This window comes from Loxodonta africana, chromosome 18 (genome assembly GCF_030014295.1).
Source record: "Loxodonta africana isolate mLoxAfr1 chromosome 18, mLoxAfr1.hap2, whole genome shotgun sequence".
NCBI lineage: Eukaryota > Metazoa > Chordata > Mammalia > Proboscidea > Elephantidae > Loxodonta > Loxodonta africana.
This window is the reverse complement of record NC_087359.1, coordinates 23,915,451-23,943,358: the sequence shown is the minus strand read 5'-3', so window position 1 is coordinate 23,943,358 and position 27,908 is coordinate 23,915,451. Positions and strand designations below refer to the sequence as shown.

At 40.0% G+C, this 27,908-nt stretch overlaps 1 protein-coding gene across 4 annotated transcripts in view; it reads right to left on the bottom strand.

Annotated features, from left to right (window-relative positions):
- Positions 1 to 393: 393 nt before the first annotated feature.
- Positions 394 to 27,908, bottom strand: part of ABCA9 (ATP binding cassette subfamily A member 9) — an 81,432-nt gene continuing 53,917 nt past the window's right edge. For 2 of the 4 annotated variants that reach the window (XM_003417288.3, XM_064270832.1), the window contains exons 23-39: positions 27,445 to 27,552; positions 26,002 to 26,175; positions 25,699 to 25,812; positions 21,963 to 22,082; positions 19,193 to 19,261; positions 18,610 to 18,701; positions 16,911 to 17,031; positions 15,655 to 15,772; positions 14,693 to 14,784; positions 10,093 to 10,253; positions 9,593 to 9,668; positions 9,428 to 9,522; positions 8,065 to 8,184; positions 7,713 to 7,853; positions 6,051 to 6,130; positions 1,975 to 2,030; positions 394 to 1,843 (exon numbers count right to left, since the gene is read on the bottom strand). In XM_003417288.3, the coding sequence (XP_003417336.2) occupies positions 1,745 to 1,843; positions 1,975 to 2,030; positions 6,051 to 6,130; positions 7,713 to 7,853; positions 8,065 to 8,184; positions 9,428 to 9,522; positions 9,593 to 9,668; positions 10,093 to 10,253; positions 14,693 to 14,784; positions 15,655 to 15,772; positions 16,911 to 17,031; positions 18,610 to 18,701; positions 19,193 to 19,261; positions 21,963 to 22,082; positions 25,699 to 25,812; positions 26,002 to 26,175; positions 27,445 to 27,552 (1,836 nt within the window). In that variant the 3' untranslated portion in view covers positions 394 to 1,744. Of the gene's footprint in view, positions 1,844 to 1,974; positions 2,031 to 3,589; positions 3,778 to 6,050; positions 6,131 to 7,712; positions 7,854 to 8,064; positions 8,185 to 9,427; positions 9,523 to 9,592; positions 9,669 to 10,092; positions 10,254 to 14,692; positions 14,785 to 15,654; positions 15,773 to 16,910; positions 17,032 to 18,609; positions 18,702 to 19,192; positions 19,262 to 21,962; positions 22,083 to 25,698; positions 25,813 to 26,001; positions 26,176 to 27,444; positions 27,553 to 27,908 lie in introns of all 4 variants that reach the window. The other 2 variants (XR_010318309.1, XM_064270833.1) reach the window with 2 other exon arrangements.

Sequence of the window (27,908 nt, the reverse complement as noted above, 5' to 3'; positions counted from 1 at the left end):
GTCTGACCCACAGATTTGGGACTTGCAAGCCTTTATAACTGCATAAGCCATATATATATATATGTATATATATATATGTATATATATATATATATATACACACACACACACACACATATGCTTCACTGGTTTGCTTCTCTCTAGAGAACCCAGCCTACAAATGTATCCCTTGGCTAATTCCCAGAATATCACACGTCAACATTTTCTTATTGAAAAGTGCACACTAAAGTCCTGAGTCTAGAAGATCATTAGTGCAGTAGGATAAAGACTTAGAAAGCCATGTCCTGTTTAAGAAGCAAGCCTCACATATAACTATAATGGCAGAGCCTTTGGCACTTTGGCTCATTACAAGGAGTACTACTCTACTAATAACGTAAGTAAAGCACACTATAGTTTTCAACATCTTTATTTGTAACAACACATTTGTGTCTCATGAAAATCAAGTGAGTCAGTAGGTCCAGTATTAATGTCTCCTTCTTAAAATAAGGATTTTGGAGCTCTTCTAGAGTAAATAATTTGCCCAAGGTCATATATGAGTATTCTAAATGTTGACAGTGGTATTTTCATAAACTATGAAGATACAAAATTTCATAAACTAGGACAATGTAGATTTTAGTTGTAGAAGCAACTAAAATCAAAGTGAAGGTCCTCACACATCTTCCTTCCTATGTTCAACTAGCTAGAAACCATAACAAGAACTTACCTAAATAAGAGTGTCCAATTATTTTGTGATTATTTTAAGGTTTCACATTTACAGGGTTCTTAGTTGGATAGGATGCAATATGTATATATATATATATATAAAAACCCAACCAAACCCAGAGCCGTCGAGTTGATTCTGACTCACAGCGACCCTATAGGACTGAGTAGAACTGCCCCATAGAGTTTCCAAGGATCGCCTGGCAGATTTGAACTGCCGACCTCTTGGTTAGCAGCTGTAGCACTTAACCACTATGCCACCAGGGTTTCCACAACATATATAAAAACTTTATAGGAAATTAAGAATGATAAAGTTTTAGTGCTTTGCCTAATAGTAGACCCTTGCATCTAAAGAAAACATATAAAATCAGAAATATGTTTCAAGATTTAATGTTGGCTATGTATTTTATTTATTTTAGAATTTTTATCAACTTGATCATTCAAATTCTTACTGCAATTATTTATGTCAACAAGTTTCAATTTTCCATTATAGACCCAACAGACAAAACATGAACTTGACATCTAAAACCTAAAAAATGACAGAAAAGGAAGATCAGTGAATCAAGGAAAACTTAAAAAAAAATAAGTGAATGACAAAAAGCAAGTACTGTGTTGCCGTGTGATCAATTGACTCCTCCCAAAACCTGCACATGTCTTCATTTGCACTTTGCCTAACCAAAAAAGGTAAGAAAGCATTCAATATTTTGAAGCTCAGAGAAAATTAAACCAACTCTGTATCATCCTCAGAGATATAAACAATTCTATAGTAAATGTTTTTGTAAATGTTATGCTGTATAGAACATGGTCAGTCAGTTACAGACACAGAGGCTACACCGTCTGCCTTAATCCCATACCCTATCATGGCTCCCACTGACTTTATCCCAACCCTTTCTCCTTCCACTATAATTAATATTACTGAGTAAACTATGATAAGAATTTCAAAAGTATTTTGTACCATATCTGAGATAAGGTATATTAATGCTATAAAATATTGTCTTAAAAAAAACTCTTAGGCTTAAACAGCATCATTGAGTGTTTGGGGTCTTTAAGGCTCTTCCTGGGGGAGAAGCTTCCACTTCACTGAGGGATCAAGTTCTTCATCAAAACCATCTAGTTCCTGCTCCTTGGAGAGTTCCAGGAAAATCTGAAAGGGGTGAAAGGAATAGAGAGAGAAGGCTGTCACGTGATCTCCTGTAGCTCCAAGTGAGTGGGAAGAAGATGCTTTCTGATCCATTACAGCCATGTGGCTGATAGAATGTAACTAAACTGACCCACCTGCTCCAGGGTGGACTGAGACAGGCTGTACTCCTCCAGGTTGAATCTCTGCTTCACTACACAAGGATGAACTTATGTTAGAGGTTCATATAATTTCTATTCAAACAGTTTTACCAAGTCATGTACAAAAATAAATACAAGTAGATCTTAAATATAACAGATAAGGTAATAAATATTCTTTGACCAAATATGAGAATGCAAAATCACCCTATCGTCATAATAAAAATATATATATATATATATATATATATATATATAAATCCATTTCCACTGCAGTTGCATCAATTCCGACTCATAGTGACCCTATAGGACAGGGTAGAACTGCCCCATTGGGTTTCCAAGGAGGACTGGTGGATTCGAACTGCCAACCTTTTGGTTAGCAGCCAAGCTCTTAACCACTGAGCCACCACGGCTCCAAGAAAGGATCATCTACGTATTTTTAAGGGCTCCACAGTCATATAACATGTGAAAATACTCTCCCATTATCCTAGAGTTCCAGTAGAGACGCCATTAAGAGTGGGAAACAACATAAGGGGTTCCAGACCACCTATGCGGGATGAGCTAAGAGATGGTGCCCTCTGTGCTGAAAAATTACCATGTGCCCTTCCACGTGGTCCTACTTCTTCTCTATCCTGTTTTCTGTACTCACAACTGACTTAAACGGTTCCTCCTGGTAGGATCTACCACCAAAGAGCCTAGCAGGAGGGACAGAGAAGTGGTGGGTTCAAGGCATTTATTCCTTTCACTGACTCCCTGAGACCGGCTGTGTCCCCGGATTGAAGGTCCTGTTTCTCTCTGGTGGCAATTTCTATATGACTCTACTCCCAGGTTCCAGTCAGTGCTTCCTTTCTTAAACCCTTCAAATTGAGGAATGGTTACAGCCTGCCTCCGGTAATTACACTGTTCCTTGTACCTTTGCAAACAGTTCCTTTATAAACAAAACTTCCTCGAATTATCCTATTTTGAGTTTACCATCTGTTACCAATTTGCCCTATGACTCAGACCACTCTCTCTCTCTCTCTTTTTTTTTAATTGTGCTTTAAGTGAAAGTTTACAAATCCAGTCAGTCTCTCATACAAAAACTTATATACACCTTGATATATACTCCTAGGTGGTCTCGCCCTAATGAGACAGCACATTCCTTCTCTCCATCCTGTATTCCCGTGTCCATTCAGCCAGCTTCTATCCCCCTATGCCTTCTCATCTCCCCTCCAGACAGGCGCTGCCCACATAGTCTCATGTGTCTACTTGTGCCAAGAAGCTCACTCCTCACCAGTATCAATTTCTGTCTTATAGTTCAGTCCAATCCCTGTCTGAAAAGTTGGCTTCAGGAATGGTTCCAGTTTTGGGCTAACAGAAGGTCCAGGGACCATGACCTTCAGGATCCCTCTAGTCTCAGTCAGACCATTAAGTCTGTTCTTTTTATAAGAATTTGAGGTCTGTATCCCACTTTTTTTTTTTTTATCCCACTGTTCTGCTCCATCAGGGATTTTTAGTTGTGTTCCCGGTCGGGGCAGTCATCAGTTATAGCCAGGCACCATCTAGTTCTTCTGGTCTCAGACTGGTGTAGTTTCTGGTTTAAGTGACCGTTTCTGTCTCTTGGGCTCATCTTTACCTTATGTCTTTGGCGTTCTTCATTCTCCTTTGCTCCATGTAGGTTGAGGCCAATTGATGCATCTTAGATGGCTGCTTGCTAGCATTTAAGACCCCAGACGCCACTCACAAAAGTGGGATGCAGAATGTTTTCTTAATACATATTGTTACGCCAATTGACCTAGATGTCCCCTGAAACCATGGCGACCACTTGCTTGTAGGTAGGTACATAAGAGGAGGGAAATAATGAATTGAAAGGTGAGACTGGAGAGCAAAGGCTTCTTTTAGAGAGAAAGTTGAGGCATTTCCTTTCTCCTGTCTGTGGACAGGGAATGGGGTGGGGTTGGCCTGCAATTTTTGGACATGGGGATTGGCCCATAACTCATGTCTGGAAAAATGCAAGGAAGAAATACTACAGATGGCTGGCTTCCCTGTATGCTCAGAATTTGGGGAAGCAAAAGATGCTTGTGTGTCTCTTATGGCCTTCAAAGGGGACAAACCTCAAGGGGACTGCCTGGCAGGGAAAGGTGATTCCAAGTATGGGGTCTAAGGGCTGCAAATTGGTTACAAATGTCCAAGAGGAGGAGGCATCACCCACACCAACCCAAAGAGCTGAAGTTAGAGGTTACAGATGAGAAGACAGAGGGGTCATCAAGGAACCTGCAAACACGCCTCATGAAAGAATGGTGCAGCAATTGTCCATCTCAACACAGGAGGCCATGAAGCCATATCACACCTCTAGTGAGCAAGTCAGATTTTGCTACCATATTATCTCTCCTCCCTTCCTCCCCTAAGGACCCCTGGTGGTGCAGTGGTTAAGCAATCGACTGCTAACCAAAAGGTCACCAGTTCAAACCCACCAGCTGCTCCACGGAAGAAAGATGTGGCAGTCCACTTCTGTAAAGGTTACAGCCTTAGAAATCCTGTGGGGCAGTTCTATCCTTCCCTACAGGGTTCCTGTGAGTCAGAATTGGCTAGACAGCAGTGGGTTTGGTTTGGGTTTAGAGACACCCAAACATCAGTTTATGAGTAGGGTAGGAATAGGGTAAGGAGATGGAGAAAGTGGCCATGTGCTCTTTCTCTAACTGCAGGTCTCCAAGCCTAAGGCAGATCTGACCTGGAGGTAGCATGTGATGGGGGAGACTTGCTGGAGCTCACATTGTCCAGCAGTAATCTGGTAGTACAGAAGAATGAATTTATGTAGCAAGACTCACGGGGTGTGCATTGTGCTTGCAGGCTACGGAGCCCACCTCATTTGATAAATGCACTGCTGCTGAGAATTTCACTGTGTCTAAACAACATTTGGAGAAAAAAATGCTAGTTTATGTTTCCATATTTCACACTTTGTGCAATCTTCACCTAGTGCAACAGAAAACAGTGATAAAAAGGTTTTCTTTTGTTTCCCCTAAATGACAGCCACAGTTTTAGCAAATTAAGGACAATGGAAGGAATTTGAAGTGAGAGGGAATATTTTTGAAAGGGAAGCATTGAAAGGCTTTTTGAGAAAAGGCTCCATGGTATTTTAGGAAGACAGCCTTCCTAGAACATCTCCCTCCCTGTCCCTAATAGGTTATAAAGTGCTGCCTCTTGATCAGAGTCCATTGAGAATCCGTCCCACTGCAATGATGCAGCAGTCTGCAAGGAGAACTGACCACTAGGTCAGCCTGGTCAATGCAGAAAATGACCACACAGACAACATAGTAAGGGGGAGCAGCAGGACTAGAGACTGAAAAGCAAACGTATCTGGGGTGACCTTAACACTGTCACAAGGAGTCAGAGAAGACTATCTTTAAGAACTAGGGTCTCTGATTAGGGGCAAATGAGAAACAAGAAAGTAGAGATCAAAAGAGGCACGGGGTGGACTCTCAGCTTATCAGCGTTCATGCGCTAACATGGCAGGTGAAAATTAAGTCCATGATCAGTCAGTGCAGTATGCAAAGACCAAAATCCAAAAGCCTAAAGAGAATGATGGCTTAGCCCACCTGAACAGAGAGAAAGCTCCTTATCGGCAGTCTAATACTATAAAAAGTACGTAGTGACAAAAATAAATTTTTATTGTTTTTGTTTCTATAATTTTGTAAATATTCAGTACCCCAAATGCCAGTGCAGTGGTTTCTTCTCTCCAGAGCCTCATTCAGTTATAATAAGGTTTCTCAATCTCAGCACTACTGACTTTCGGGATTGGATAATTCTTTGTTGCGGGGGGTTGACCTATGCATTGTAGGATGTTTAGCAGCAACCCTGGCCTCTGGCCACTAAAGGCCAGTAGCATACCCCACCCCCACCTCCTGCAGTTGTGACAAGCAAAAATATCTCCAGACATTGCCAAATTATCTGTGGTTGAGGACCACTGAATTAGAAGTCTTAATAATTAACTTATTACATAATATTGCAACTGTGTCCCTGTATTGATCATACTGGTTTTATTTAAGGTTTGAATTCATCTGTCTGCCAGAGTCTTCTTTCAAAGCAGTCACTCTTACCTGTCTCTAATTTGAAGAAAGCCTGGGATAAAGGCTGCACGTCCTCCACTGGCAACTTATAGACCATCAGGGAGGAGTACCTGGGAGGAGAAAAAGAGTGAGGCTGACCTCTGGGTTTCAAGGTCAAAACCACTGATGGATGCATATCTGAAAAAAGAGCAATGCTCTCATTAATGATTGGTTTAAACATATGTATCTGTATGGTGTTGGAGACAAATATAATATGAGTGCTCTTTAATAACTGGAAATCAATTTACTGAAAGGTAAATTGGAGGATAAAGGCAAGAACACTGATAGTGGCTAAGTCTCAAGAAAGGAAAAGGCAGAATTACTTATCACTCTTCATTCTCAGTGAGAAGAGAGCTTTAAGTAAAAGCAGATGAATGAATAAACAAAATGTGGTATAGCCATACAACGAAATGTTAAAAAAAAAAAACAAAACCGTTTGCATTCAAGTCAATTCCAACTCCTGCTGACCCTATAGGACAGAGTAGAACTGCCCCATAGGGTTTCCAAGACTGTAAATCTTTACAGAAGCAGACTGCCACGTCTTTCTCCCATAGAGCAGCCAGTAGGCTCGAATCACCCACTTTTTGGTTAGCAGCTGAGCACTTAACCACTGTGCCACCAGGGCTCCCAATGACACATTACGCAGCCATGAAAAGGAATGAAGTTCTGATACATGCTATGATGTGGATGAACTTTGAAGATACTATGCTAACTGAAATAAGTCAGACAGAAAAAGACAAATAGCGTATGATTCCACTTACACGAAATACGTAGGACAGGCAAATGCATAGAGACAGAAAGTAGAATAGAGGTTACCAGGGAGTAGAAGGAGGGAGTAATGGGGAGTTATTGTTTGACGGGCATAGAATTTCTATTTGGGGTGATATGAAAGATCTGGAACTAGATAATACTGATTGTTAAACAACATTGTGAATGTACTTAAAGCCACTGAATTGTACACTCAAAAATGATAAAAATGGTAAAGTTTATGTTATGTACATTTTATCACAATAAAAAAAAAAAAAAAAAGAACTTGATTCAGCTCCTAACTCCATCACTAGTCATTTGGCCTTACCTAACCTACCTGAGGAAACCCTGGTGGCATAGTGCTTAAGAGCTACGGCCGCTAACCAAAAGATCGGCAGTTCGAATCCATCAGGTGCTCCTTGGAAACCCTATGGGGCAGTTCTACCCTGTCCTATAGAGTCAGCTGAGTTGGAATCTACTCGACGGCAATGGGTTTGGTTTTTTTTTTTTAACCTACCTGAGCCTCAAGTGCTGATATTGATAACAAAAATGATAAGAGACAGCATTGTTTGAGTTTTGATGCCTGAGACTGGGGCATGGGTGATTTTATTAATGGGGATGGTTTTAGCCTGTAGGAACGGCCCTGGGAGCACTAACTGAGGCCACAGGAGTGAAGTGCCAATGTCTAGAGGCCTCACAAATGTTCATTCTCTTACTAAAATCAGCTTCTAAATCAGCGCTTCGCTCTCTTGCCTCTATCCTGTGCTATTCCATGGAATTGGGCCTTTTTTTAGGAGTTAAAGTACCCACAATTACCATAGTTAAAAAAAAAATAAACGTAATGAGGGAATAAGGCTTATCTTTTTTGTCACCATGCCAAAAAAACAAAACAACGCCTTTGTTTACCTCTCCTGCCGAGCAGCCTGGGGGAAGAGCCTCAGAATCTCTGCATGGAGGGGCTCCACCTGTGCGGGGGGCTTCACCTTCAACTCCAGCAGGTAATCTTTACCAAACTTGCTTTTCAGGTGTTGGATGGAACCGATACATCTGGGGGCAGGAGGAGGAAGAAGCCATAGCAGAAAGGAGAACAAGACGTAGACTACAAGACCTGGGACCCATGATCTGCCGCTAACGTGGCCTACAGGTCCTCACTGTTAGCAGTAGCTTCTGCAGACCCCAGTGACCTCTCCGTCTCTATAGAGAAACTCTCCCCGTCCTGCTCCCTGGGGACCCACGGCAGTTCTGGATGGGCACCCACCTGAGCCTCCCAGACAGCATGATGGCCACGCGGTCACACACAGCCTCGGCCTCGGCCATGTAGTGTGTGGTCAGGAGGGCGCCCCGCTTCGTGTTTCTGATGGTGGCCCGGATCGCCTGCCTGAATTTAGGTTTAGGGAAAATGCCAATCAAAGAAAATGCTCAAGGGGTTCTGGAAATATATATATATATACAAGGAAAATTTCAGTGAACACGTTTAAAACACCTAGTAAATTCAGACTAGACAAAGAAAGGATTTTTGGAGGGGTGACAGGCTTGGAAATAACAGAACTTACTTGGTTAGGGTTTATAACCATGAACATGAATTGGATTGAATGTGGAAAATAATGTTGGGTAAAAGATGGTTTGGAAAGAAAAACGTTGACTTTCAAGAATATTTCTGAGAAGGTAGTGGGAAAACAGAGGGAGGGTGAAGAGAACCAACTAAAAAAAATATACATTAAAGTTACAAAATGACAGATTTTAGAAATTGCCTAATTAGAGTATATTGAGGGCATAGGCTGTTTCTTTCTTTTTTTTTTTTTTTTTTGTCCTTAATAGCAACTGAGTCCCAGGTGATGTTTAAGAAAGATTTCAAACTTAATACTAGATTGATTTGACTAAGTATAAAAATGCACCCTGCATACACAGAGGGCCTAAAGAGAAAACAAAGTTCTTAGAGTAACAGGTTCTTAAAATATTTCCTTTTCTCCTCAATGAAAACTGGCTGTGCGATAACAGTAGATGATTATTTTTTTTCCCTTAACGTCGCTTTTTCTGATAATGTGGGTCTCTTTCACTTTATAAGTAAACGACACTTTGGAAGGTCGGTTATTACAAGATGAATACATTCACTTAGGTTTTCTGTTAGTTTCCGGTGGCTGTAGTAACGAATTACTGCAAACTTGGTTGCTTAAAACAATAGAGATTTATTCTCTCGCGATTCTGGAGGGCAGAAGCCCCAAATCAAGGTGTTGTCAGGGCCGCACGCTCCCTGGAGCCTCTAGGAGAGAAACAATTCTTTGCCTCTTCCAGCTTCTAGTGGCTTCAGGCATCTCTGGGCTGTGGCTGCATCACTCCAGTCTCTGCTTCTGTGGTCACATTGCCGACTGTATAATTTCCCTCTGCCTCTCTCTTGTAAAGAGACTTGTCATTGGATTTAGGGCCCACTCAGATAATCTAGGATTATCTCCTTATCCCCAGATCCTTCACTTAACTACATCTGCAACAACTCCTTTTCCCAGTAAGGTAACACTCACAGGTCCAGGGATTAGGATGTGGATATATCTTATGGAGGCCGCCATTCAGCTCACTGCAGGGTCACTACAAATGATGCTAAATAACACTCATGATGGCTTCCTCACCACATCTGCTGCTGCCCTTCAGGGTCCATCCCCGTGGACGGCTCGTCCAGAAGCACCACCGCCGGGCTGCCCAGGATGCTCAGCACGAAGCACAGCTGGAAGAAGAGGAGCAGCATTGGGCCCTGTCTGCTCAGGGCGCAGAGTGACCCTGAGCCCTGCACGCACCTTCCTCTTCATCCCCTCCGACAAGGTCTTCACGGGCACCTTCAGCTGGTCCTGCAGCTTGAGCGCATCCACTAACCTGATTTAAAGAAGAAAAAAAAAGGACAAGTCAATGAAGCCTACATCCCCCCCGAACAATGGAGAATGTATAGGGGAGAATGTGCAAATCAGAACAAAAGTTATAGTGGAAAAAATTTTTAAACAGCAATCAGAGTGGTCACAAAATTGAGGCCACAAAGAATGCTTTATCACTCTTTCCTGGTTGTCAAACTCGTATTTTCAATGACTTTTTTTTCCATATTAAGAATAATTAATAAACTTTTTCTCCCCATGCTTAATGTGAGAGAAACCACTAACAGTGGATTGGGTTCCAGATGACCAAGTCTTACTCCACAAACATGAGGTCATAAATTAAAATCTTTCTCCTTTAATTCTGGTTGAACATCACTACTATCACACCTCCCTCCGCCACAACATATGACAAGTGTAGCTCCCTGGCGTACCGTGTAATGGCGGTCATGGCATCTCCTTTCCTCAGCCCCTTCACGGCCGCATATACCTCCAGATGCTCTCTCACCGTCAGGTTGGGCCACAGTGCGTTCTCCTGAGGACAGTACCCCAGGAACCCGATGGTGTCCTCTCCACGGCTGCCTTTCAAAATCACCTACACAAAGAGTTCATTCTAAGATTCTGCCCAAAATTATGTGTGTGTGTGTTTCAGTGATACCCTCCTCTTCATACCCATGGGTGCTAGTAGTAAAAAATAAGTAATCACTTAGCCCTAAAACCTTAATAATTGCAAAGTCAGATATCCCACACTGTTATATTTCTCCATTATAATTTAGAGTTTATTACCAATGTCATCATCATTATCAAATTCAAGGTTGTTTATTGGTCGTCTGTTGCTTGAATTGATTTCCTTTTTCCACTGGTAAAATGTCTGTAGTTATAGAACCTATCTCACAAGTTTATTGTGAGGATTAAATAAGGCAGTGGTTCTTAAGGAGTGGCAATCCCCCCCACTTTCCCACTCCTCATCCCCCGTAGGGGACATTAGACAAGGACTGGTGACATTTTGGTTGTCACAATTGGGAAAGGGTATTATTAATATCTAGTGTGCAGGAGCCAAGGATGCTATTAAACATTGTATAACACATAGGACAGCTCCCCATTGCAAAGAATTTGTAGTCCTTGTCTCCAAATGTCAATACTGCCATGGTGGGGAAACCCTGAATTAAGGTAATAAATGAAAAACTCTTACCACTATGTCTGGCACATGGTAGCCAGTAAAAACCTGATACCATTGATTATTATTACAAGCCATGCACTATGCTATAGATCATAGCTAATATGTACCCAGTACTTGCTATGAGCCAGAATCTAAGCATTTTATATGTGTTTAATTACATTATCCTTACAACTATATGAGTTAGTTATAATTTTTATCATCCTTGTTTCACATATAAGAAAACTAAAGCAGATATTATTTTTATTGTCCCTGTTTTACAAATGATAAACTACTTTTTTCTTTTATCATCCTTGCTTTAAAAATGATAAAACTAAGATATGCATAGATTAAGAAACTTGAACAAAGTCACACAAGGTACACCTGGGATTTGAAACTTGGCTGTAGCTTCAGAATTCACACCCTTGACCCCCATGCTATATTGTCTCTCCCTACTACAAAGGAGAAGAGAAATAGTTAACCTTGTCTCACAGGAATTTCAACCTGGAGAGAGAAAACAGAAAATAAACACATATATTAATCACAGTCTTTGTTAATGCTTTTAAGGATATAGGTGTGCTAAAGAAGAATAAGAGGAAACCCTGGTGGCGTAGTAGTTAAGAGCTATGGCTGCTAACCAAAAGGTCAGTAGTTCAAATCCACCAGGCGCTCCTTGGAAACGTTATGGGGCAGCTCTACTCTGTCCTGTAGGGCCACTATGAGTCGCAATCGACTCGATAGCAATGGGTTTTTTTTTTTTTTTAAAGAATAATAGGGAAAATCTAAGTCAGGAACCCATGGTATTGAAGGAAGAAGTCTAAGCTGCACTGCACTGAAGGCATTGGTAAAACCAAGGCTCCAGGAGTTGACAGAACACCAACTGAGATGTTTCAACAAATGGATGCAGCGCTGGAGGTGCTCGCTCATCTATGCCAAGAAATTTCGAAGACAACTACCTGGCCAACCGGCTGGAAGAGATCCACATTTATGCCTATCCTCAAGAAAAGTGATCCAACTGAATATGGAAATTATCGTGCAATACCATTAATATCACAGGCAAGTAAAATTTTGCAGAAGATCATTCAAAAGAGGCTATACCAGTATATTGACAGAAATTCGAGCCAGATTCAGAAGACGACGTGGAACCAGGGATATCGTTGCTAATGTCAGAGGGATCCTGGCTGAAAGCAGAGAATACCAGAAAGATGTTTACCTGTGTTTTATTGACCATGCAAGGGCACTTGACTGTGTGGATCATAACAAATCATGGATAACATTTTGAAGAATGTGAATTCCAGAACACTTAATTGTGCTCGTAAAGAACCTGTAGGTAGTTCAAGAGGCAGTCGCTCAAATGGAACAAGGGGATACTGCACGGTTTAAAGTCAGGAAAGGTGTGCGTCAGGGTTGTATCTTTTCACCATACTTATTCAATCTGAGCAGATAATCCGAGAAGCTGGACTATATCAAAAGAATGGGGCATCAGGACTGGAGGAAGACTCATTAACAACCTGCGTTATGCAGATGACACAATCTTGCTTGCTGAAAGTGAAGAGGACTTGAAGCACTTACTGATGAAGATCAAAGACCACAACCTTCTATATGGATTACACCTTGACATAAAGAAAATGAAAATCCTCACAAATGGACCAGTAATCAATATCATAATAAATGGAGAAAAGATTGAGGTTGTCAAGGATTTCATTTTACTTGGATCCACAACCAACACCGATGGAGGCAGCAGTCAAGGAATCAAACAACATATTGCATTGGGCAAATCTGCTGCAAAAGATCTTTTTAATGTGTTAAAAAGCAAAGACGTCACCTTGAAGCCGAAGGTGCACCTGACCCAAGCCATGGTGTTTTCAATCCTCTCATACACACGCGAAAGCTGACAACAAATAAGGAAGATGGAAGATGAATTATGCCTGTGAATTATGTTGTTGGCAAAGAATATTGAATATACCATGGACTGCCAAAAAAACAAACAGATCTGTCTTGGAAGAAGTATAGCCAGAATGCTCCTTAGAAGCAAGGATAGTGAGATTATGTCTCACATACTTTGGGCATGTTATGAGGAGAAATCAGTCCCTGGAGAAGGACATCAAGCTTGGTAGAATAGAAGGTCAGTGAAAAAAAGGAAGACCCACAACGAAATGGATTGACACAGTGGCTGCAACAATGGGCTCAAAGCATAACAATGACTGTGAGGATGGCGCAGGACCAGGCAGTGTTTCATTCTGTTGCACACAGGGTCACTATGAGTCAGAACTGACTTGAAAGCACCTAACAACAAAAATGAAACTCTGGTGGTGGAGTGGTTAAGACCTATGGCTGCTAACCAAAAGGTTGGCAGTTCAACTCCACCAGGCACTCTCCTTGGAAACCATATGGGGCAGTACTATATGGTTGCTATCAGTCAGAATTGACTTGATGGCAACGGGGCTTTTTTTTTTTGTAACAACAACACAAGTTAGCTAAGAGTGTAGTCAGGAAAAGCCCCTTTGGTGATGTATATTTTAAGAAGGGGATCGTCAACCATGTAAAGAGCCAAGGGAAGGTACTCTAGTCACAGGAAGATCAAACACCCAAAGATCCTATGGTGGGAAGGCAACATAAGGCTGATATGAGCAAGGGGGAGAGACTGGTGTGAAAGGTGGACATGGGAGGCAGAGGCTAGGTCAAGCCGTGCCTTCCTTGGCCATGGTAAGAATTTTGAATTAATTCTAATGGAGGTATTGTAAGCAGGAGAGTGACATGACCTGATTTGCATTTTAAAAAGATTGCTCTGGCTGTTGTGTGGGCACGAATGAAAATGGAAAGACAATTTTGGAAACCTCTAGTAATCAGCCAACACGGCTGTGCAACTTCTCTTCATGAAAACCCACTCAGACCTTGACCTTGTGTCAAATGTCAATGTCATCTCCCCTTTAAAGTCATATTCCTTTCGACCTCTGTCCAATGAATTTGCCCAACATGACCTAGACATACCACCAAGTGCTATTCAGACATTATTGTAGTTTTCTCTTTAGAATTTGGAAAACTATTCGTTTTTCTCTAACTATGATCTGTTGTCTTAACATATCCTGGCTCTACTAACACTAACCCAGCATCATTACTGTGCTTCATGAACTTCATTGTATCTGTGATAACAACCTCAGCTGCTCAATTTATGCACTATTACTGGTTGCAGCATTACATCAGTTGGGCCAGGAGATACCCAATAATTATGTGAGCTCCTGTTCCCACAGGCTCTCTGTGAAGACCTAGAAAGTCTTAATTACTAGTAAACTGTTACAGTCACACAAGCTGCAAATAATAATCATGGCATACAGGTAAGAGACCAGTTATTAAATAAAAAGATCCATGACTCTGTGGCCACATATATAGAGTTTGCCATTATTATGACAATGGTTTCTGGTGTAACTAAGGGTAAGTCAATTCGATTCAACAAGTCCTTCATATCCTTCAGTTGAAAAATAAAGATCTCCAAACTCAGAGAACACATATTTCCTTTTAATGTCTAAAGGTGCCTCTGAAGATAGGCCTGGTAATCTGCTTTCAAAAGGTCACAGCCTTGAAAACCCTGTGGAGAAGTTCTACTCGGCACGCATGAGGTCACCACGAGTCAGAATTGACTTGATGGCAGCTAACAACAATAACAACATAGTATAAATAATATGTATCCCTTCTCTTCAACTAACTAATTTTGGCGTGAAAGAGAGAAATTTTTGATTAATGTTCTTCCTTTCATGCATAAATCATATTGTTTAATAAGAAAGGATCATCTATGCATTTTTAAGATTATAATCATTATTTATTGTAGAAAGGTTGGTGCTAGGCCTCATTAGCCATGATATTTCTCATGTGTTACCTACCTGGCCGGCAGTTGGTTTTGTGTCTCCAGTTATCATCTTAATAGTTGTGCTTTTGCCAGCTCCATTGTGTCCTAGCAGCCCTATAATTTCACCTGAAAGAGGTACATTCAGAATTATAACTTCAAAAATAACAAAATAAATACACCAAATGCCTTTCGAGCACTCACTGTGTGCCAAGCACTGTGTCGAATGTGCATTGCTTCATTTATTCTTCACACACACCCCTACCTTCCTAAGAGTTATTATTAACTTCATTTTATAGGTGAGGAAACTCAGGCTTAAACAGGAAAACTTGTCCAACATCACGCAGCCAGTTCGAGGCTGAGCCGGAATTTGGAAACAAATCCTGATTCCAAAACCCTTTGCCACTTTCCAACACTGCCACGAAACGTGCTACTTGTTAGGAACGAAGAATGTGCTTCTTGTACTCTGTCCTGGTCAGTTCCCTTCTGTGTAGTATCCTCTGCCATAAAATTTTGTTACCTAAAAATCTGTAAGGAGCCCTGGTGGCACAGTGGTTAAACGCTCAGCTGCTAAACAAAAGGTTGGTGGTTCAAACCCACCAGCGGCTCTATGGGAGAAAGATGTGGCAGCCTGCTTCCGTAAAGATTACAGCCTTGGAAACCCTATGGGGGCAGTTCTACTTGGTCCTACAGGGTCGCTTTGAGTCTGAATTGACTCAACAGCGATGGACAGAAATCTATACAATCCTTCTTAACAAACCATACCGTACGTTTAGATGTAACTGTCTTTCTTTGCAAAGAGAAAAAGCTTTGCTACAATTGGAACTGAGGCTTTTATGTGGAATGGATCAGTGTTGGCATGCTGATGGGCTGGCTGCCTTTCTTGTTTATTAACAGATAGCCCCAGATTTGGACACTATTATTCCCTTCTCTTTTTTTTTTTTTAAAGGCCTAATCTTCAGAGGTGAAGGTCGATCTCCTAAGTGAACTATTTCCAACCTTTTCCAACACAAAAAGAGACATTTCTCGCGGCCAGTTTTTTCTTCTTCTTCGTACAGCAGTTTTTCTTTTTGCCTACATACTCCTTCCGTAGACAGCTGGCGATGATGACTGGTTTCTGTAAAGACGAGAAAGCAGCAGTGGGCTTTATTCTCACTTTGAATTGACAGTGTTCCACACTCCCTCTCACCAAACCTTTCCCTATTCAAAATCAGGAGCCCACCCTGTCCTTCCCTAAATCCGTTGCTGTCAAGTTGACTCCGATTCATGGTGACTTTGTGTGTGTCAGAATAGAACTGTGCTCCACAGCATTTTCAATGGCTGATTTTTTGGAAGTAGGTTGCCAGGTCTTTCTCCCAAGGTACCTCTTGGTGGGCTGCAACCACCAACACTTTGGTCAGCAGCTTAGTGTGTTAATCGTTTGTACTACCCAGGGACTCCCATTTTCGAGCACACTCTCCCAGCCTATATCCATCCCTGCAGGTAAAAGAGCATTTGCAGTGTGTCATGGGATTTAGTCAAGCACACTTTTCTTCAGAGAGTAGAAATAAAGAGGTTCGCCAAACCAATAGGTCTGTCAAGACACACACCCATAAAACCAAACAAAAGTTCAGCTGAACTAGTGAAGAATGCCTACCTTGAGGACTGTGCTTTTTTTAACATCTATCCATATGGGATCAAACTGACAGCAGCAACTAGAAAGACTAGATGGGGAACCTTAGTGCGCACTGAGTATAGGTGAACGGGGAAGGAACAACTTGGAAAAGGAGGATGAGAATGGTTGCACAACTCAAAGAGTGCAATCACTGTCACTGAATTGTACATGTAGAAACTGTTGAATTGGTGTATATTGTGCTGCGTATATTCTCAACAACAAAAATTAAATAAATTATAAAAGAGACAGCACACACGGATGAACATTCGTGCACACACGCCTTAAACTACTTCTCTACTCTGAATTCACTCAGGTTCTAAAGCTCACAACGTTTTACTTTGGTTTTTTACTATTTAGATGTACTTATCAAAACTGTGACTGAAAAATAGATTTATTTATAAATTTATAAATAAATTTATGGTTTTATGTGTGTATGTGTGTGTGTCCTTTGCTCACTTAGCTTTTTGGGTGTTGTATCCCTTTATCCCCAGTGAAGTCAAGTAATGAGAACCACCAATGTTATTCAAAAATCAATATTTCAAAATTGTCCACAAGCTGACGAATAGAATTACTTGATGAAGAACATTTTTATAAACTCGACCTCATCAAAGTCTGGGGCAGTTACAGCACTTGCTGTTCTCACTCTTTCCATCTGAACATCTTCATCCTCTCCTTCTGGCTTTTCTGGGTTTGGAAAAATTTCACTACTTCTTGGAGAAATCCTAAAATCAAAACAGTATGAAATTAATCAGTTTCTGGCTGAAAACCTAGCAGCAAAAATAATGTATTTTCTGTATACTGTTGACTATTCTGTGAGTGGATTGCGTAACTATGAGCACAACACAATCTCCTTTCTCCCACAACACACCATCTGCCTTTCAAACAGCCTCATTTCTCTCACTGATACTACTCTTAATCACCTTTGCTTCTTGTCTAAGTTTAACTCTCCTTGTTTTAGGTGACTTCCTTTTTCAAGTAATAAAACATTACATACTATCCGGCAAAGGAACTGGGGGCTGAGATGCATGAGCCAAGAAATCTAGGAGATATAATTTTGACACAGATGTTTTGGAATTCTGAAGACGTTCGTGAGAACAATGGGTTAGACCATTTGAAATCATAGATGTGTCCCCAGAAAATCCAGGACATAAAATCACCATATCATTATAGCTGCTGTTGAGTCAATCCCTGACTCATGGTGAACTCCTGCACAACAAGATCGGACTGTTGTGATCCATTGGCTGATTTTTGGAAGTAGATTGTTAGGCCTTTCTTCCTAGTCTTAGTCTGAAAGTTCTGCTGAAACCTGTTCAGCATCACAGCAACACGCAAGCGTACACTGACAAAGTGGTGGCTGCCCTTGGGTTGCATTGACTGGGAGTGGAACCTGGGTGTCCCCCATCAGAACCATGCTTTCCTTATTGGTCTCACGGGTAGCAATTTAGTTTTTTCCTTCATCATCCTCACCACGGATTAGTGCTGATTCCTGCCTCTCTCCCTCATGCCACCCCAAATTAATGCTGTTGGTTGATGTCCTAAAACACAGCTGTTAACGTGTCACTCTCCCATTCTACCACATATATTAGACTTCAGCTTGATTCACATTTTATGAGATGGGGAAGGCGTTCAAGCCGCCCCTGTGTCTATGTTTCCCACTACGTAATTTGCAAAACCTTCCTTATTTCAAGACCAGCAATTTCTAGCTTCCATTTAATTTTCCATGATCCTCCAACACAAGCTTTCTAGTTCTTTCCAGCTGCCTTCTCAAATATACAGAAACATTTCAATTTTTGTCTATTGCTCAGACTATCCTTCCTTCCTGTATTGGCTACACTTACCCAACTGTTTATCTACCCATGAAAACCAAACCTGTTATCATCAGCTAATTCCAACTCACAGTGACCCTATAGGACAGAGTAGAACTATTCCATAGGGCTTCCAAGGAATGGCTGGTAGATTTGAACTGCCGACCTTTTGGTTAACAGCCAAGCTCTTAACCACTTCACCACCAAAGCCCCGACATACCCATTATTTCAAAGATTCTGCCACTTGCATGTAACTTCCCCCTACTGTGCCAGTGAAATCATGGTTTGCCTTAATTTTTCAGTGTCTCTTGTGTGTTAATTTATTTCTCTCACTAAATTGTATGCTTATTACAGTAAACTACCATGAGTTATAATAATTTTGTATCCCACGAATCCAGTGTAGCATTTTTTATTTAATTAATTTAGGCACACTAAAATGTCTTTAAACAATGAATATTAAAATAAAACATAAAATTCTACTTTAATTTTCTCAACCTGAACACAGGGTCTTTTCTCATTGAATTCTTCCTGAAATTCATTTCCAGACACCGCAGAACAAAAAGGAAAATAAGAAAATGAAGGTAAGGCTAGGGAAAAACAAAATCAAAATTAGCATCAACATAAAAACAGCTATTTCAATATTGGCATTGATTTGGGGAGTTTGATCATATACAGGATAGATGTGATAGCATTTTCACAAGTTTGAAAGACAATTTAGTTAATATTCTATAAAACTCTCAAAGTTAGCATCACCACTATTCAGAGAAAGCATGTCAGAAATATCATAGTAGTAAATTCATACTGGCGTCACTCAAAACAAAAAATCCCATTGCCATTGAGTCGATCCCAACTCATAGCTACCCTATAGTGACCCAGTTATATATTATAACAAAGTATAAAATATGGTCCACGTTTAAAGCCACTGTGTGTGTGTGTGTGTGTGTGTGTGTGTGTGTGTGCTGCTTCGGATGCTCAAAATGCCTAAACCTTTTTTAATTCGATGCAATTCACAGAAGCTCAAAAGATAGAAATATTATGTCCCCTCATGCAAAACGTTCAAACTGAAATGACTTCTTACTATTAGCAATGCCAGAAATGCAATTTGAGATTCCGAAGGTCCTAAATAATCCATAGAGTCATGAGAGATCTGCAAAACGAGGAGAAAAATGTTTAGATGAACCTTCAACTGTTGCTAAATTTCACCGCATTTAAAACAAATTAAAAAACAGACCTATTGCTGTCCAGTCAATTCTGACTCATAGAGACCCTATAGAACAGAGCAGAACTGCCCAGTAGGGTTTCCAAGGAGCCACTGGCAGATTCTAATGGCCAACCTTTTGGTTAGCAGCCAAGCTCTTAACCACTGCACCACTAAGATAACTGTTAAATAGCTTTGTCACCATTCTACGTAATTCCCCCTTGTGTATCAGGTAAAAGCAAATTTCTCACTGTACAGTATGTCTTCCTTGCTTCCCAGGTCTCTCAATGAACTGTTAACCTGTGCTGGGCTATAGACCGAGTTACTGGGTACCTACTGAGAGACTCCGGAGGCAATGCCAGCAGGACCTGTAGAAGCCATGGGCAAGGTTTGCCTTAAGACAAACCCTGTGTCCTAAGTTTACCTGCTTTCTCTCACTTGTGCTCCATCCCTCTCTTTTTCCCAAAAGAGACCTAGATGTATTACACTCTTCTTGCCCTCGCTACACCCACTGCTGAGAATGATCATGTCAATCTCTTCACATCGAAGGCAAAGTTCTTCACCTGGAGTTTTGCGTGTGTACACATAAGCACATTTTTCTATGGAGGAGACCCATGGTGTTCATTAGATTCACAATTCCTTTTTTTTTAACATCCTTCAACACATTAGTGAATATAGAGTAAATGGCCAACATAGAGTTAAGGGCTAATTTGTTTCTTGAACCATATTTACCAAAACTTCTTTTTCAGAGTAATTTTAAGCCCATGCAGAAAATTTATAACTATCATAACCACGCACCACCTAGTAAAGACGTTGCATTTCTGACACTGGATAATTTGCCAGGACCCTGACATCATTTCAAGTGATCTTGTTCTCCTAAGTATCTCAGTCATCCACTTCTAATCACGATACCATGTCCAAAATCAATTTCAGGCTCCCTGCCCTCTGCCCTGCCTGCCACCACATTTTTGTTTTTCAGCTCTCTTGCTCTAGCAGCCTTACTCCATAACATGGAGTTGGTGGACCTCCAACCCACCAGCCCCACCACTTTTTCACTGTCCATAAATCCTCTCATATTCTTAACTCCCTCATCCCCCAGCTTAGATTCCATGGTCCATTGTCATTCCTCCTTACACGGAGCCATCACTCCCTTATCCTGTTATTTATCAGGCTAGCCTGGCAAAACTCCAACTCTGGTTGAACCCAACTTTCCACCTGCTCTAAACTGCATCTGAGAAGCAAACTAGAACAAGAAAAATAGTCAACCATGTCGACTTCACTCAAAAAGCGCAGGTGGTCCTTTAGCACTGACTGTCAGTTCCACTCACTCACTCCCTAAAATAATTTCACAGATCTTTTTCTCCTTTCTTATTTCCCTCTTCACCTACACCTCTGACTTCACTTCTTGTTTTTCTAAGAAACTAGAATCAGCCGTAAGAGAATCACCTCAGATTTCTACCAGCAAAGCCTCTAAAATACCTACTTCTGTATTAACATACCCTGGTTATGCTCTTGTTAAATAGAATGTCCTTGATCTTATGGAAGTCAACCCCTCCACTTGTACACTGTATGCCATTCTATTTCAGCTATTCAAGAAACTGGCTTCTTAGGTAGCCCCTCTCTCTTTCCTATTACAAATTTCTCACATATCAGCATAGTATCTCCCTTCTTAAAGCAAACAAACAAAAATCCACCCTCCCTATTAATCTACTTTTCCATCTCTCTGCTACCCTTTTTAGCAAAACTCCTACAAATACTTGTCTATACCCATGGCCACTACTTTCTTGCTTCACATCCTCTATTTAACTCACACCTGTTAGACTTTCATATTCACCCCTTCATTGAAATCTATCTTGCTAACCTCACCAATGACCTCAGTGTAGCCAAATCCAATGGTCCTTTCTCAACTGATATCTTTATAGACTTCTCATTAGCATCTGATGGTTTAATCACTCTCTCCTCCTTGAAACCTTTGTTGCCATCTGGTATACTGACACTTTTAGTGTTTAAGGAGAGATTCAGGGAAGAGATTCTGGAATATACTAATTTCACATTTTTTCATCCTGTGTTACTGGCACCTTCTCAAGATGTTTTGCTAACTCTTCCTCTTCCCAACCTCTAAATTTTGGACTTCAAGGCCAAGTCCTTGGCACTCTTTTCATTTCTATGGATGCTTCCCTGTAGGTTTCATCATTCAGTTCCATGGCTTGAAAACCCTTCTACATACTAATGAATCTCCAAATATTTAAGCTGCTGTCCCAATCTCCACACACTGAATCCAGACTCATATATTCAGATGTTTACCTGACATTTCCTTATGCATGTCTATCAGGCACCTTAAATCTAACACGTCCAAAGCATAAAAAGGGGGAAGTCAACTCTCCAGCCTCCTACTAAGGCTATTTGCTCCTCGGAGTGAGAGCTATCACGAAAACCATAAAATTCTACTACCCTGGCTTTGCCTCTGACCTTCATAAGGCAACTGAATGAGAACATGACTCTTGTTATGTAGAATGAAAGTTGGCTTTCCAAAGACAGAGGCTTCAAATTTTGCCTAGGACTAAGGGCTGTACCTGCATTTTTACAAAATCAAAGCTTTGTCAGATGGCCACCCATTTCATGACCCTGAGACACGAGTGGAATGGCTTACCTCAAAATAAATGAATAGAGAGCCAATCAGTGTGAAGGGTGGTACTAATAAGGTGCACAAAAGTAGCCCTAGAAATCCATAATCGTTTAGGTCAGTAGCAACTATTGTGAAGACTGTGATCTAAAATAAAAACACAGCAAAGTTTCACTAAAGTGTATCAGTCTGAATTTTAATGACATTTCCAAAGGGTAGAAGGTTCTTACTTTCAATTTCCACCTCACTCCCCAAACCAGTACTGCTATCTTTTTTTTTTTTTTTTTTCTCTCTCTATGTACATATATACAGATAAACTCTATTGGATTACGAATGTTTAAAAGATAGGACAGTGCTTCTCATACCTAAGGCGCATACAAGTCTGCTGGGGATCTTGTTAAAAATCAGTCTGATAAACGAGTTTTTTTAAATTACATATTACTCTGCATTTTTCTTTCTTTTTTCATTTCACAATAGGCCATGGACATCCTTTTGGGTTTAGGTATACCAGCTATTTATTTTCATAACTGCATAGTATTTCTTCGAATGAATAGACAATAATTCAACAATTTTGTTGTCAGAAAATTGTTTTCATTACACCACTAACTGGATTCACTCTATCAATAACATTAATTATTCTTATGTTGGATTGGCTTTGTCCTTTGCATCTATTTTTTGTTTGTTTGTTTTACAGGGATTATTTTAATCCTTTATTTTATATCTGTAATTAAATTTTCAGCCATTTTCAGAATTCACTATTAGTTTTATATTTATATTGGTCTTCTTCGTATCTCATTTTTGTCATTCAAGACATTTTATTATTGTGTCACTGAACTTTCATTTTATTGCATTAATGCTTTAAAAAAAAACTTTGTAGAGAACAAAGCTCCTCTGGAAGTATTATTTGTTCTGCATCTGTTTTTTTTGATGCTGTGTTAATATCTTTTATTAGTTATTGTTGCTGCTGCCACTGTTCATTAAAAAAAAATTTTTTTTTTTTTTTGTTCATTAGCTGTTGTTAATTGTTTTGGATTTCTCACATCATGGTGAGTGTTTGCAGAGTTGCCAAGATATATCTTTTTATTTTGGACATATTTAACCTGTGCAGCTCTGTATAGATCTTCTATTTACCCTGATAAAGTATCTATGATTTCCTTTGAAGACAGGTTTCTTCATAGCTGACATCAGCTTGTCTTCTCCTTTGACAGACAGTTTGAGGTTAGGTATTGATTTCTGCTAATATCTTTGAAGCCTGGGGACATGGATGGACATAGTGTGCTCAGCCTGGGCTGGGTGTCGTAGCTTTATTGCTTTCTTTTGTGGCTCACGTGGGATGTCGTGGATCAATTTTCACTTTACCCAGGGACTGATGCATCTTCTTGCCAAGAGGCGCACAGTGTTGGACCTTGGACCACACCCAAATTCAGTTCAGAGCCCTCAGCATCCATCCTCTCTAGGTAAGGAATTCTTTTCTCAGGGGTTCTTATTTACTTTTTCCTAGACTATCAATTCAATCTCCTAAATACCTCCTTACAGAGACAGTTATCAGTATTTTGGAGTCCTGGTGGTGCAGTGATTAAGAGCTCAGGCTGCTAACCAAAAGGTTGGCAGTTCGAATCCACCAGGTGCTCCTTGGAAACTCTATGGGGCAGTTCTACTCTGTCCTATAGGGTCACTATGAGTCAGCATACAGGTTTGGTTTTTTGTTTGTTTGTGCTATCAGTATTTCGTCAACTCACTTTCCTTCATCAGAATTGCTTGAAGAGGGTAGAAGTAAAGTTTGATTTTTCTCCAAATCAGGCCAGAATTTTGCTTTTTTCCATGGCCATCACTTTCCTCTTTGATCCTTATTATCTGCCCCCAGTCTGCTGTCCTTACACAGGTGTCTTCTGTCTACATAGCTAATCAAATCCAACTTGTGTGATGTGTTAAGTCTCTACTTGCTGGCTCGTTTACTTTCGCCTGCTCCTTCAGTTCTGAAAGAGGTGATTTAAATTTGCTTAAGAAAAGATAGCTGTGTTATGTATTTTGCTATTGTGTATTATTATTATTATTTTGTAAACAGAATACGAGTCTTGCATCTTCACGGATTGTAGATTTTCTCAATGTATTCTTTTTTTTTGTTTGTTTAATATGTTTGGTCTTGAATTTTACTTTATCTATTATTCATAAATCTAATGTTATCTTTTTAAAAAAAATGTCTCTTACGTTATTACCCGTGACTTAGGTATGTTTCTTATAAACAACATAGAACGGAATTTTATTCTTTAACTTAATCTAGAAGTCATTGTATTTTCTTATTTTATAATTCCCGTTTACTTGTTGCATTTTCTTTTAGTTTCTTCCAAATGTTGGCAAAGATGTGAAGCATCCTCCATGTCACCCACTGGAATTCTCACCCTGCTGGGGGAGCAACCACTTTGGGACACTGTTGGCAAGATCTACTAAAGCTAAATATAGGAATAATTTATTATCCAATCATTTTACTCCTAGGTTTACACCCTAAAATGCACTCATTTGTGCACTAAAGGACATACAAGGAAGTCCATGACAACATTGTTCATAACAATTCAAAACAGGAAGCCCCAAAATGTCTGTCAACAATAGAATGGGTAAACAAATCACAGTATGTTCATCAATAGAAGGGTACAGCAACGGAAAGGAATGACCTATTATGTAGATCAGATACAACAGCATGAGTGACTCTAAAAGACACAATGTTGAGCATGAACAGATCCAAGATAATGGGCTCTATGGATTCTACTTATATTCTATTCAGGAATTGGCTAGACTCACCTATGATATTACAGCTCAGGAAAGTGGTTTCTTGTGGGCAGGGGCAAGGTTGGGAATGGGGCATAAGGGGGCTTCTGAGGTTCTGGTGATGTTCTATTTCTTGATGTGTGTGGTGGTATCATCCAAATGTTCATTTTCAAATTTTTATAGAGCTGTGCACTTCAAATACATGCACTATGCTCTACGTAGGTTATACTTTTCATTAAAAATGTATTCCTAACATATCGCTTTGGTTATTATGTACAGAATAGGCTATGGGAGGCAAGAGTAAAAGCAGGGAAACCAGTTAACAGATCTGCTGCAATACTCTAGGTGACAGATGACAAAAAAAAGTAAACAATAAAGGTGGTGGCAGAGAAGTTGGGAAGCAGCAAACAGACTCAGGAGATATTTGGAGTCCAAAGGATTTGCAAAGGGATTGAATGTGGGAAGGGATGAAAAGAGAGGAATTAAAGATGATCCTAGAATTTTGGCATGAACAAGTAGCTGGGTAGGTTGTGTTGCAGTTATGTAAAATAGTTAAAGAAGAGGAGAAATAGGATTACAGAGTGTTATGTCTCAGCTATGTCATCATTGAGCTACCTTTTAAATATTCATATGTAATTTTAAGTTAATTTTTGGAGGCAGAAATCTCTAGTTCAGTCAAAGCTGAAGACGTGTTGGAGGGTTTATACATGGTTTACACCCATACATATAATTTACATCTACAATAGCCACAGAATGTACTTAAACATACCAATGATCATGAAGATGGCACAGGACTAGGAAACACTTCATTCTGTTTCATACATAAGGTCACACCGTGACTCAGAGCAGACTTGATGGAACTAACAACAACATAATTATCTTAAATCAAATTTTCTAGAAAGTAGTATTAATTTATCATTATGCTTAGTACAAAGACTAAAATATATATTCTTAGATTTGTGTAAAAATGGTTTTAAAATAAAAGAATATGCATACTTACAATTATGAAGCAAAATGACCAAATGCCCCTGTTTTTTCTCCCATCGCGAAAAATGAATGAAATCACATATGTCAAAAAAATAAGAGAGGAAACATATCCAATACTACACAGGATCTGAAAAAAGGAATATGAAGTTTGGATCATATAAACGCTACCTAGAAAATATTTCATACTGAAACCTCAATTCTCCAAAATTACTACATTGCACAGATAATTCGAAATTCTTTGGTCTAAGATTCAACAATGTTACCGCATTAATGAAAAATAGCCTAATAAATTCATCCTGTAATTTTGGCCACTTACCTGAATTAACAGGTTTTGAATTATAAATATAATCTCATCTGGGCTGAAAACGTAGTCCAATATTTGCATCAGAAGGAGGATCAAGAAATACAAAGGAATATCCACCAGCGCCTGCCCAAACCAGTAAGCAGAAGGGTAGAGGCCTGAAATCCGTAGCTGGGAGTGAATTTTTTTCTGATAAAGAAATAGGAGACATATTAAAAGACCCTGGAAAATTGAGGCTTGAAAAATTGCAAACATATAGTTGCAAAAATATTCATTTTGCAATACCCCTTTAATAAATTTTGTGTGGATTCAGCAAATAGCACTACCATTTACTACACTCCTGCTTCAGAGGCATGCAGATCTCTTGCCAATCAAGGCTTTAATACTGCAGCAAACCACATGACGACTTCGTCTTCTAAAAGGAAAATGCACAACATCACTAGCTCATGTCCCATCATGGAATGATGGGGCACTGACTCAATAACAAGATCCCTATCCTTTGCTTCCCAAAGCTGCTCTTTCCTTTGACACCATGAAAACTTGCAAACTGCACAAAGGCTCAACAGAAGTTGTTTTACAATTTCCTGCATGATTCTTAAGGTTTATACTGAACATAAATGGTGCATCTGTAATCAACATTCTATTATGTTGAATATAAGAATGGTTATCTAACCACTGAGGCACAGAATGATTAAGCAACACTCGGAAGGTCGTAGAGCTTGAAAGTGGAAGAGTCAGGATTTGAACCCAGGCAGGTTGATTCCAAAAGAAGCCCTAAAAAGAGTGAGAAGAGCAGTGGAAAGAAAACAGTGAATACGTGGTCTCATAAAAGTCAAGGAAGAAGAGTATTTTGTGTTGGCCATGGGAGTAGTTGCTAAAGAGAAGCATAGTTGAAAAGAAGAATGAATGAAAATAAATTCAATCCAAGACATTTTTTGAATTTTCGCAAGGCTCATCAGCACAAAGCCATCATCAGGTGGTGATGCTAAGGATGCTGGGACACCAGGAAGGGCTTCTTGAATTTTACATAAAATCATCCCATGAAGCTTTAAAGGGACCGTCTTTTTCCACAAGACATCAAAGTGCTGTGGTGAGTAGGTCAGGGCTGTTTAACCAAATACCTTTTGCAACTTCTGGAAAGTTGGAACTATCTTTGAGAGAAGGTATGTAATTGTGTCAGTGCAAGTATCTGTAAAGAAAGCTCGAAGTGATTTACCAGGTAAGAGTTGCAGCTCCCTGTTAATCAGTGGTATTGGCTAAGCTGTCCTTTCTGGGGTCTCATATTTATTTAAGAAAAAATAGCATTTTCTTCATATTTGGTAACTCACGGTTAAGATGCTAGATTATTCATTGTATCAAGCACATAATGAGATGTACCGCCTGAATGTGTGTTTATTATCATGGGGTGGGGGTCCTCTAAGTATTAAAAACACACAAGGGCTTTGTTACTCTCCTTACTCTGTAGTCGCTGATGCTGCTCATTGCAATGTAAGGTGTGAAACAGGTTGCCACAGGTATCCAGAAGAAGGCATTACTTAGGAATCCAAACTCATAATTCACGTGCACCTGAAATCATGAAGAACATTGTAAGCTGATGACAATTAGTCAAATGGTTCATCTCTACATTCTTAACTTACCCACTCAGATAAATGAGTTGGTCTGACCACCCAAAGCACTTCTTGAGGTCTTATTTGTAACTCCTTACCCACATTCTCAATCCCGTGTTGAGGCAACTTGGATTCTGGACATGTATCCTGATTCACTTACGAAGAAGCAGGTAGAGACAAGTTACATGATCGGCTAAGGGCCCACAGTTAATAACTAGGGAGGTCAGCATGAAACTTCTGATCATCCGACTTCATGGTTATAACATTTAGGCTGTTGTTTTAATAGCAAGCGGAGGTTGTGAACTGTCAATGGTG